The sequence below is a fragment of the Sapajus apella genome, unplaced genomic scaffold (assembly GCF_009761245.1).
Source record: "Sapajus apella isolate SASKATOON/1434 unplaced genomic scaffold, GSC_monkey_1.0 scaffold3, whole genome shotgun sequence".
Taxonomy (NCBI): Eukaryota; Metazoa; Chordata; class Mammalia; order Primates; family Cebidae; genus Sapajus; species Sapajus apella.
Genome location: NW_022436943.1, coordinates 22,345,111 through 22,357,903, shown reverse-complemented (window position 1 = coordinate 22,357,903; position 12,793 = coordinate 22,345,111). Strand labels below are relative to the sequence as shown.

General features: G+C 41.1%; 1 protein-coding gene across 3 annotated transcripts in view; it reads left to right on the top strand.

The window, feature by feature from the left end:
• The window catches only part of ZFHX4 (zinc finger homeobox 4), a 186,512-nt gene that overhangs the window by 168,071 nt on the left and 5,648 nt on the right, over positions 1 to 12,793 (top strand). For all 3 annotated transcript variants that reach the window (XM_032250915.1, XM_032250897.1, XM_032250905.1), the window contains exons 8-10: positions 405 to 605; positions 1,137 to 1,254; positions 1,772 to 7,186. In XM_032250915.1, the coding sequence (XP_032106806.1) occupies positions 405 to 605; positions 1,137 to 1,254; positions 1,772 to 7,186 (5,734 nt within the window). The remainder of the gene's footprint in view (positions 1 to 404; positions 606 to 1,136; positions 1,255 to 1,771; positions 7,187 to 12,793) is intronic.

Below are 12,793 nucleotides of genomic sequence, written 5' to 3'. Positions count from 1 at the left end.
CCATGCCTGGCTAATTTTTGTATTTTTAGTAGAGATGGTCAGGCTGTCGCCATGTTAGCCAGGCTGGTCTCGAACTCCTGACCTTAGGTGATCCACCGGCCTTGGCCTCCCAAAGTCCTGGGATAACAGGTGTGAGCCACCACACCTGGCTCTTGGTATTATTTCTGCTGCTCTGAAGTCATCAGAATACATTAACTATGTTGAAATAGCTAGAAGAGAAGATTTGGAGTGGTCTCAGCACAAGAAATAATGAATGTTTGAGGTGATGAAAATCTCAGTTACCCTGATGATTACACATTGTAAGCATATATCAAAATATCACATGTACCGCCAAAATACAACTATTATGTGTCAATAAGAAATACATTAACTAATAGTGGCCATGTTTATTCAATATTTTCCAGTTCTATCAATGTCCTTATTGTAACTACAATAGTAGGGACCAAAGTCGCATCCAGATGCATGTCCTGTCACAGCACTCGGTGCAGCCGGTCATCTGCTGTCCTCTCTGCCAGGATGTCCTCAGCAACAAAATGCATCTCCAGCTGCATCTGACGCATTTGCACAGTGTGTCTCCAGATTGTGTGGAGAAGCTGCTTATGACAGTAAGGATACCAAATACTGATGCATGTATGACATAATCTGTGTCAGGGTATCAATATGAAATCTGTAATTAGTGGTTTACAGAAATGTATTTCTCCAGAGCTACTTAAATATCTATTATTGCCCATGTTATAGTAATCATACCCAAACCCATTGTGATCTCTTTTGCTTGGAAAAAATATGGCATGAGGCATAGCTTAGTAAAGAACATATTTTGCAGTCTTCTTTTTATATCTATAGTGTTCATCAAATAATCCCAGTGGGTACCTTGTGTTTCAAACTTTATTCATTATCATTATAAAAAATAAACCTACAAAAACCTTTAAACCATATAATAATGGTAAAAAGACTACAACACTGCCACAGCATTGATCTAAAGTTTGAAGGTATGGCACTGATCTGTAACATCCACAAAACATCCCTGCTTTGGTTAAAAAAAAATGTACATGAGATACGCTACCGGCAAAAGAGTGACGTGATGGAATTTGTGATTTCTGGGGTACCTTTAACATAAAACCCCTTGGTTTTCAAAGGTGCCTGTCCCTGATGTGATGATGCCAAACAGTATGCTACTGCCAGCAGCTGCCTCTGAGAAATCAGAGCGGGACACACCGGCAGCCATGACAGCAGAGGGGTCTGGGAAATATTCAGGTATGCAATCTTATTATCAAAACCTTCGGCAACACGTTTAGGGGCTTGAATTTGTGGTGGTGTGAAAAGATTATTACTATCGAAAGATTTTTGTAAAGCGTGGGGGAAAATGTATGCCATTTCAAAGAGCCATATTTTCCAATTCATATTTTGTATCTGGTTATCTGTAAGTGACCTCAGGGAACCCAAGTGTCAGACACTCAGCAAAATTCTGTGATCTAATTCATGAACACCAAGGGATAGCCTTAGTATCATACTAATTGCAGCATACTGTAATGACCGTTGACTTGCTTTCTTCCCTTTTCTGAAATTTCTTGAGGTCAGGGGTGATTTCTTGCTTGCCTTTATATCCACAGTACCCAGCCCAGTGCTTGCCGCATAGTAGTTGCTCAGAAAACGTTTCTTCAAAGAATCAGTTAAGCGGAAGCCTTTAGAGGCTCCTATTTATAATATTTATTAACACTTAAGGAGTAGGTTTTCTTATTCTAAGAGAAATGTTTGTGCTTTTTCCTAATAGGTGAAAGTCCAACGGATGACAAAAGCATGGCAGGTCTTGAGGATTCAAAGGCTAATGTAGAAGTAAAGAATGAGGAGCAGAAACCAACTAAAGAACCCTTGGAAGCGTCAGAATGGAATAAAAATAGCAGTAAGGATGTGAAAATCCCTGACACACTGCAAGATCAATTAAATGAACAGCAAAAAAGGCAACCGCTCTCTGTTTCTGACCGCCATGTCTATAAGTATCGCTGTAACCATTGCAGCTTGGCTTTCAAAACTATGCAGAAGCTTCAGATACATTCCCAGTATCATGCAATTCGGGCTGCGACAATGTGTAATCTCTGCCAGCGCAGTTTCCGTACATTCCAGGCTTTAAAAAAACACTTGGAAGCAGGCCACCCTGAACTGAGTGAAGCTGAACTTCAACAGCTGTATGCCTCCTTGCCCGTGAATGGTGAACTGTGGGCGGAGAGCGAAACTATGGCCCAGGATGACCATGGCCTAGAGCAGGAAATGGAGAGAGAGTATGAGGTGGACCACGAAGGGAAAGCAAGTCCTATAGGAAGTGACAGTAGCTCTATCCCAGATGACATGGGCTCTGAACCAAAGCGGACCTTACCTTTTAGAAAAGGGCCCAATTTTACAATGGAAAAATTCCTTGATCCATCTCGTCCATATAAATGTACAGTGTGTAAAGAGTCATTCACCCAAAAGAACATTCTCTTGGTCCACTATAATTCAGTTTCTCACTTGCATAAGTTGAAAAAAGTTTTGCAGGAAGCCTCCAGTCCTGTTCCACAAGAAACCAACAGCAACACAGATAACAAACCCTACAAGTGCAGCATCTGCAATGTTGCATACAGCCAAAGCTCCACACTGGAAATCCACATGAGGTCTGTACTCCACCAGACAAAGGCTAGGGCTGCAAAGCTGGAGCCTGGTGGCCCTGTGGCTGGTGGGCACAGCATTGCAGGGAATGTTAACAGCCCTGGCCAAGGGATGTTAGATTCCATGAGTTTAGCAGCCGTAAACAGCAAAGATACCCATTTAGATGCCAAAGAATTAAATAAAAAGCAAACTCCTGAGTTAATTTCTGCTCAACCAACACATCACCCACCACAGTCACCAGCACAAATTCAGATGCAACTACAGCACGAGTTACAACAGCAAGCCGCATTCTTTCAGCCTCAGTTCCTAAACCCAGCCTTTTTGCCTCATTTTCCCATGACCCCAGAAGCACTGCTGCAGTTTCAGCAGCCTCAGTTTCTCTTTCCATTCTACATACCTGGGACGGAGTTTAGCTTGGGGCCAGATTTGGGCTTGCCAGGCTCTGCCACATTTGGGATGCCTGGCATGACAGGAATGGCTGGCTCCTTGCTTGAAGACCTAAAGCAGCAGATTCAAACCCAACATCACGTTGGCCAAACTCAACTCCAGATACTGCAGCAACAAGCACAACAATACCAAGCCACACAGCCCCAGCTGCAGCCTCAAAAACAGCAGCAGCAGCCGCCACCTCCACAGCAGCAGCAGCAACAGCAGGCAAGCAAATTACTGAAACAAGAGCAAAGTAACATAGCGAGTGCAGACTGCCAAATCATAAAGGACATGCCATCTTATAAGGAGGCAGAAGAGATTGCTGAAAAGCCAGAAAAACCAAAGCAGGAATTTATAAGTGAAGGTGAAGGACTCAAAGAAGGCAAAGACACGAAGAAGCAAAAATCCTTGGAACCATCCATCCCACCACCCCGAATAGCTTCAGGAGCCAGAGGAAATGCTGCCAAAGCATTATTGGAAAACTTTGGTTTTGAACTGGTCATTCAGTATAACGAAAACAGGCAGAAGGTACAGAAGAAGGGCAAAAGTGGTGAAGGCGAAAACACTGACAAACTAGAATGTGGAACATGTGGCAAATTGTTTTCCAATGTTCTTATTTTAAAGAGTCACCAAGAACATGTACATGGGCAATTTTTTCCATATGGAACACTAGAAAAATTTGCTCGTCAATACAGGGAGGCCTATGACAAGCTTTATCCAATTTCTCCATCTTCTCCAGAAACGCCACCCCCCCCACCCCCCCCTCCTCCCTTGCCTCCGGCTCCTCCACAGCCTTCTTCTATGGGTCCTGTAAAGATCCCCAATACAGTTTCTACTCCTCTGCAAGCTCCACCACCCACTCCTCCCCCGCCACCACCACCACCCCCTCCTCCTCCTCCACCTCCCCCACCTCCTCCACCTTCTGCTCCCCCGCAGGTCCAGCTGCCTGTTTCTCTGGACCTGCCACTCTTTCCTTCCATTATGATGCAGCCTGTGCAGCACCCTGCACTTCCTCCCCAGCTTGCCCTGCAGCTGCCACAGATGGACGCGCTCTCTGCAGACCTCACCCAACTTTGCCAGCAGCAGCTCGGATTAGATCCCAACTTCTTGAGACATTCTCAGTTCAAACGCCCACGGACAAGAATTACAGATGATCAACTAAAAATCCTGAGGGCTTATTTTGACATCAATAATTCTCCAAGTGAAGAACAGATCCAAGAGATGGCAGAGAAATCTGGCCTCTCCCAAAAAGTTATCAAACACTGGTTTCGAAATACACTTTTTAAGGAACGACAGAGAAATAAGGATTCACCGTACAACTTCAGTAACCCTCCTATAACGGTTTTAGAAGATATCAGAATTGATCCACAGCCCACCTCTTTAGAACATTACAAATCTGATGCATCATTCAGTAAAAGGTCTTCTAGAACGAGATTTACTGACTACCAGCTTAGGGTTCTGCAAGACTTTTTTGACACAAATGCTTACCCAAAAGATGATGAAATAGAACAACTCTCCACAGTTCTCAATCTACCTACCCGGGTTATTGTTGTATGGTTCCAGAATGCTCGTCAGAAAGCACGAAAGAGTTATGAGAATCAAGCAGAAACAAAAGATAATGAAAAAAGAGAACTCACCAATGAACGGTACATTCGAACAAGCAACATGCAGTACCAGTGTAAAAAGTGCAATGTGGTTTTCCCCAGGATCTTTGACTTGATTACACATCAGAAAAAGCAGTGTTACAAGGATGAAGATGATGATGCCCAAGATGAAAGCCAAACAGAAGACTCCATGGATGCCACCGATCAAGTGGTGTACAAGCATTGCACAGTGTCTGGCCAAACGGATGCAGCCAAAAACACTGCTGCCCCTGTAGCAAGTTCTGGCTCTGGGACCAGCACTCCCTTGATTCCATCACCCAAACCAGAACCTGAGAAGACTTCTCCAAAACCCGAGTATCCCACAGAAAAGCCAAAGCAGAGTGACCCCTCTCCCCCTTCTCAAGGCACCAAACCAGCCCTGCCATTAGCATTGACTTCCTCAGACCCACCGCAGGCATCCACAGCCCAGCCACAGCCACAGCCACAGCCACCAAAACAACCCCAACTTATTGGAAGACCTCCCTCGGCCTCTCAAACCCCGGTCCCTTCCAGTCCACTGCAAATTTCCATGACGTCTCTCCAGAACAGTCTACCTCCACAGTTACTACAATACCAGTGTGACCAGTGTACAGTTGCCTTCCCAACTCTGGAACTCTGGCAGGAACACCAGCACATGCACTTCCTCGCTGCTCAAAACCAATTCCTTCACTCTCCGTTCTTGGAAAGGCCCATGGACATGCCCTACATGATATTCGACCCCAACAATCCGCTGATGACTGGACAACTGCTGGGCAGTTCCCTCTCTCAAATGCCACCTCAGGCCAGTTCCTCCCATGCCACAGCCCCCACAACCGTTGCTGCTTCCCTAAAAAGGAAACTGGACGATAAAGAAGATAATAACTGCAGTGAAAAAGAAGGAGGGAATAGTGGTGAAGACCAACACCGCGATAAACGCTTGAGAACCACGATCACCCCGGAACAGCTGGAAATCCTCTATGAAAAATACTTGCTGGATTCCAATCCTACCAGAAAAATGCTCGATCACATCGCACGCGAGGTCGGGCTGAAAAAAAGGGTCGTGCAAGTCTGGTTCCAGAATACACGAGCGCGGGAGAGGAAAGGCCAGTTCCGGGCGGTGGGTCCAGCGCAGTCTCACAAACGGTGTCCGTTCTGCCGAGCCCTGTTTAAAGCAAAGTCGGCCTTGGAAAGCCACATTCGCTCCCGCCACTGGAATGAAGGAAAGCAGGCGGGTTACAGCTTGCCACCAAGCCCTTTAATATCCACCGAGGATGGGGGAGAAAGCCCACAGAAATACATTTATTTTGATTACCCATCTTTGCCGTTAACTAAAATTGATCTCTCAAGTGAGAATGAATTGGCTTCTACAGTGTCAACCCCCGTAAGTAAGACGGCAGAGCTGTCGCCGAAGAATCTTTTAAGCCCTTCTTCTTTTAAAGCAGAGTGTCCTGAGGATGTAGAGAATTTAAACGCCCCTCCTGCTGAGGCTGGGTATGATCAAAACAAAACCGATTTTGATGAGACGTCGTCGATTAATACGGCAATCAGTGACGCCACCACGGGAGACGAGGGAAACGCTGAGATGGAAAGCACCACAGGAAGCTCCGGAGACGTGAAACCGGCTTTGTCTCCCAAAGAGCCGAAAACTCTGGACACACTGCCAAAAGCCGCAACCACGCCTACCACGGAGGTCTGTGATGACAAGTTTCTCTTTTCTCTCACGAGCCCATCCATCCATTTCAATGACAAAGATGGCGACCACGACCAAAGCTTTTACATCACGGATGACCCGGATGACAACGCCGACCGCAGCGAAACGTCCAGCATAGCGGACCCGAGCTCCCCAAATCCATTTGGGTCCAGCAATCCCTTTAAATCCAAAAGTAACGATCGGCCGGGTCACAAGCGTTTTCGAACGCAAATGAGCAATCTTCAGCTCAAGGTTCTCAAGGCTTGCTTCAGTGACTACCGAACTCCAACCATGCAGGAATGTGAAATGCTAGGGAATGAGATTGGTCTGCCCAAACGCGTGGTCCAGGTGTGGTTCCAAAATGCAAGGGCCAAGGAAAAGAAATTTAAAATCAACATAGGGAAGCCTTTCGTGATCAATCAAAGCGGAACGGAAGGCACCAAACCAGAGTGTACGCTCTGCGGGGTGAAGTACTCTGCCCGTCTGTCCATCAGAGATCACATTTTCTCCAAACAGCACATTTCAAAAGTGAGGGAGACTGTTGGCAGTCAGCTCGATCGCGAGAAAGATTACTTAGCTCCGACCACGGTTCGGCAGCTGATGGCCCAGCAAGAACTTGATCGTATTAAGAAAGCTTCAGACGTGCTGGGCTTGACGGTACAGCAGCCAGGCATGATGGACAGCAGTGCCCTCCATGGCATCAGCCTGCCAGCAGCCTACCCAGGACTCCCCGGCCTTCCTCCAGTCCTTCTCCCTGGAATGAACGGTCCATCCTCCTTGCCGGGATTCCCACAAAATTCAAACAGTAAGTCATTTAAAGGAGAGTCAGTCTGGTTGAGTAGCATCAGGTAGACAATCACGTGTAACCAAGAACAGGGTGCCTTTGGATTTCTTTTTATTTCAGCTAGTGAAACCAAGACATTATTTGAAGTATGCATTATATTGGCTATAGCTAATTCCCAGGAAGTAGGTCAACCTGAAACGTATACAGAAAAATAAAGACTAGATAGATCATAGGAGATTCTCAGATATATATTAATTCTTTGTATCATTATAGCTTTATGTCATTGAAATATTATATTTATATATTAATTTCAATCTTGATTTCAGATGGCATTCCAGCACAAACATGTTGCTTAGTATTTGGTACACATATTAAGAAAAGTGAAACATTAAATAATGAATTCATTGGTATCTTAATTTATGGTCTTTCCAAGGGGCAGGGGGTGGTGTTTTTGTTTGTCCCACCCTACCCCCTCCCCACCATGCGGTGATACCCAGAGGTCAAAAGTTAAGTCCTCCAGCTACAGGTATTCACCCACATGGGACTTAGCAGATTAATAAAGTTTATGTTTAAAGTTCAGCAACTAAAACTATGACTTCTGTGATAATACATAATTTCGCATTACTATACTCTTTTGACTTTTGTAGCATCCACTACTACTTGTTATCTAAATAAATTCAACAACCTTAGAAATACATTAATATTACTTCATACCTTTCTTCCCCTCACCTGCAGCCCCAGCTAAAGTTTCTACTTAAGGCATAACAAATTTGTAAAGCTGTTTGAGGCAACCTCAGATGCTGAATCTAATTCTGAGCTCATCAAAAGATATGCAACTTGTGCAGTTTTATTTCATGAACAAGCATAGGTATTCAATTATATTATGTTAAATAAATGGAATATAATGTGCTAGGCAATCATGTAGCCAAAAATATAACAAAAGATATATATCACGCAAAATAGAAAAACATGGTTCTTCTATAATCTAAGTAAGTTTTGTTTTCCAAATTATCAATGATTTTTTTCTATTTAAAAGGATAATTTAACATGTTACAGGGACATCTAGAATTCACGAATTATATATATCTACAACATTTACCAAAAAATAAGGAAACCTTTTTTTATTTTTACAAATTGAATTTTTACATAAATTTCAAATTTTTCAATTCCATTATTTTCTTACAGAAAAACATAATTGCCATTGTGATCTTAAGTTATTCCTATTTTAACTTTTGGTTTGGGAGGTGTGAAAACAATGATATCCTATGGTCCCTCGGCCCCTGCTAACTTATCTGGTTCCCTATTGTGTGATTTGGTTTTTGAGAGAAGCAGAATGGAGCTATACATATAAAAAATGTTACTGGCCAGGCGCAGTGGCTCATGCCTGTACTCCCCACAGTTTGGGAGGCCGAGGCAGGTGGATCACATGAGGTCAGGACTTCAAGACGAGCCTGGCCAACATGGTGAAACCTCATCTCTACTAATAATACAAAAATTAGCCAGGTGTGGTGGTGCACGACTCTAATGCCGGCTACTCAGGAAGCTGAGGCAGGAGAATCGCTTGAACCCGGGAGGTGGAGGTTGCAGTGAGCTGAGAACACGCCACTGCCCTCCAGCCTATGCAACAAGGGAAACTCTGCCTCCAAAAAAAAAGAAGACCCTTACTAGGAAAATGTCTTAAATGTCTTTAGCTGTCATACCAGCTCCCCTCACCCCAAAAGTATCTTAGGCTTAATTATTTAGACATTTTCGGAGCCTTAAATATTAGAGGTACAATTAAATGTTTTGGTTGTACATTTTATTTAAGTAAAATACAAGCGTTTGAAGAATAATACAATGGCAGAGGTTTTTTTTTTTTTTTTTTTTTTTTTTTTTTTTTTTTTTTTGCATATGATATTAGTCTTGATATTTTCTGGTCCCATTTTATATACCACTGATTATTGACTCAGAAAAATAACTTACATGGAAAAACTTCTATATGTAAAATAGAGGAGTTTTGCTATTTTTCCATGGGCTAAAAACAGTTTAAATATCTGTACGTTTAATCTACAAGTCTACTTTGATTGATGATGATCATGTTGTCATCCCAGTAAGTGATGGTCAAAGCATCTTGCTTTTTCTCCACTGAGTCTGAAGGCCTTTGCTGGGACAGTGGTCTTTCTGCCAACTGCCCTTTGGTTGGTCACTCCAATATGAGGACCCAGAGGCCCTAGGTGAAAGAAAATGAGAAAGGAGGAGAAAGAGATCTTTATAAAATATTTAAACAGACTTACATTTTTCCTCATTCTACGCACCATAATTTATATCTTCTCCCTAAAATACGGTCCCTGTTTGTAACTATCAGCATTGGTGAGAAGATGCTGGGGGCAGTCACTCCGTGGCTAGTAGTATCTTCAAACACACAAGGTACCCAGGAACTCAAAGCTGTTATATCTGCTGCTTTATTAAATCGTGGACCAAAACAGACTGGGGAGTATTATAAAGAGGAAAGCTCCATGAACATTGCTACCTACTGAAATTTTCAATTTCTCACAACTTAGTCCTTTGTGAGAGATTTTAAATATTAACCCAGCAGAAATACCAGTGGGGCCCGCCTGAGTGCCTGCGTTCCCACACTTTCAGTTCACGTCTTTATTAGGTTAATTTACCTATGGTGGGTAATGCTGACTATTTCAATAAGCTCAGTAGAGCTGTGGTTCTCTATTTCCCTATGATCATTTTCTGCTATATTATCTGTCACCAAACAATTATCTTCTTTGCTTAATGGGAGAGATAGACATACCAGTTAAGGCGAAATCAAAAAGAACATTATAAGTAAAATATTTCTGTGTTTCTTACAAGCCCTGGGCTCTTGCTACAATTTGTTGTCAATATGAACATCTTTGAGAAGAATATGACAAGTTCCCCTTGGCTCCTTTTTAATAGGATTTAGTTATGGAAAAGGCTTCATTTTAAGGATGTCCCATCCCTTTGAAAGTAAGTTCCAAGACTTTGATTAGAAGGAAATCACTAAAAATTGCTTCAGTGAAAATAAGATGGGCTGTAATAAGTTTATTCAAAGGCTACATCACAAAATTAGATGAATTGCAGTGTACATGTTCGGTTTTAGTATTTATCAGCTTCCGAATTTCCTGATTTAAACAAACACTTTATTTTGGGAGGTAGAATTGTTTTTCTGGTTGGATATCAGCTTTAATGCTCACAAAACTTTCTTAGCTAACTTCCAAGAAACTTGCAAATTTTTTAGTCCTCAAAATCACTAAGAAGGCCCTTTCAGGAGTAATATTCATCATGTGTGCCCCCTTCCTAAACAGTGGCACAGCACTGCGTTCAGTATCACCACCTACCATTGCTCACTCTTTAATAAAATGAATTATTTTTTCTTTACTTTTTGTTCACATCCTCATTTTTCTATTATGATCAAACACAAAAAGGGAGAATGGCCATAGAATATGGATGTATGTTTATATACCTAGAAAAATTAGAAAACTTTAAATTTATATTTTATCCTTTAGAGTGTTAGCTAGCTTTGGGATTTTCCTCAAAGTGAATAGAAAAATTACTTGCTTTTCTGTATTTAACTTATTTACTTTATCGTTTAAAGTGGTGTCTGATTTTAAATGTTCCGTTAGTGTTTGGAAATACTGCCTAAGCTGATTTCCTTAAATGGAACTTTAGGACATGCCTTTTGCATTTTTCTCATACTTTAATGTAATTTACTAGCACATTTAGGGTAACTCTAGATAAGATTAAGTCCTTAATAATTTTAGCACAATTGTCTTTGGCCCTATGCACATAATTATTTTCATTTGTATCCTCAAATATAAACTTGGAGGACCTTGGTCAAAGAAACTTGGAAAAAAGAAACTACATGTAAGTGCGTTATGAAGCAGGCATTTTCTTCTGAAAGCATTACTTTCAGTAATAGGTAGCTATTTAAGGAAAACAAAACCAAACAAAATGATGGTAGTATGAGATTATTTACAGAAAAATGTTTAGTTCTATGTGAAATTTCTAAGAACTGCATGCAGTAGGAGTTGGAAAATGGCAAAGAATGTATATTTAACAGTATAACTGGATAAAAGATAAAATTCGATACTCATTTATTTGTAAATTACAACCACTTATTCCGCATCTCTATTACTGTTCAGCTTTTCTCTTCTATTTCTGGTTTTCTGGCTACTGAATTTTTTACTGCAAATTTTTATAGGCTGATTTATTTTGCTAGTAAGCCAAGTGCACATAGTTTATTATGTTTAATCTATACCTCTTTTCCTGGATTTTTTAGCTTAGCTCATTATTTAAGTCAGCTTTTTTTCTCAAGATGTTAAGGTTTTTAAAATTTGTGATAATCTTTGATTTTGGATTATTCAGAATTTCTGTTGCAGTCTTCTAAAAATCTGTATTATCTCGTTATATAACCCTAGCTAAAAAATGTAGACCCCATATGATGAGAAAGCCTGAGTCAACAACTGTTGATCCATCTTGCTTCCACAATTGCTATCTTTTCGTGTCTCTGTTCCTCAAAATTTATCTTGTCTTAAATTTTCATGTCAGAGACATGTAAGCCAGTAATTTCCTCAGGTTCGGGGAGGAAATGAACTAGCTGAAAGTGGGTACAATTATTTAATAGGAAGCTGTACTATTATGAGATCTAGAACTAAGGCTGGTTTTGTGAGTAGGCAAAAGAAGCTGGCTACAAATGTAATATTGCAGCAATGCAAGTAAAGCCTTCCCCATCTGAATCACTCAGGCCTGAAATTTTATAATTAGATACTAATTCCTTTAACTTAACATATTGTTCTCTGTTGAATGGAAAATAGCATAGACTGTGACGAAATCAGAATATCATAGCAGGAAGGAACCCCCAAAATTCTTGAATCAGTATATATTGAACCCTTTTTATACTACTATGTTCATTTATTCAGTTCTTTCTTGCCAATACAATTTTATAAAGAGGCAAGTGGAAAGGCAATACCAGACATAGAATCATAGGGATAAAGGCAAAGGAGTTGTGCATGTGGGCCCCCAAAGGCATCTCTATTACTTCACAGTTTTCCCTAGGGCTAGATCTAAGTCCCAGGAATCTAGAAGTCTATTACTAAATTGGATTAAAGATCAGGGAGTTTATTCATTCATTTTTATCATATGTCAGTAAAGCCTGGGCCATTTTTATTTAAATTTATTTTAAATGTGTGAGCCAGTTTTTCAGTAAAATGTGTGTACTTGCTATCAGTTTATTTTCTGGAACTAAAATAACTACAGTGTTATTTTCTAGGATTTTCTTTTCTTTTTGCATATTTTAAAATATTTGAAATATTTAACCTCTGAAATTGATTCAGTTAAACCAGAAGATAAATTGGGGTGACAGCTATAAAATTTAGTCTCCTGTAGCTTATCTACCATTGAGTCATAGATTCTCTTTGTCAAGCACCTCCTAGGACTCAGTTTTCTTATTTAAAAATGGAATGTTTAGCATCAGTCCCCCTTTTCATTGAGGATGTTGGGAGACTGTTCTCTAACATCATGGAAACTCCTTAGAGACTATCCCTATTACAACTATAGAAATTATATCAAAGTAGGTCAGAGAAGAGCTGGGTGAGGCAGGTTAAAAAGAGGAGCAGTCAG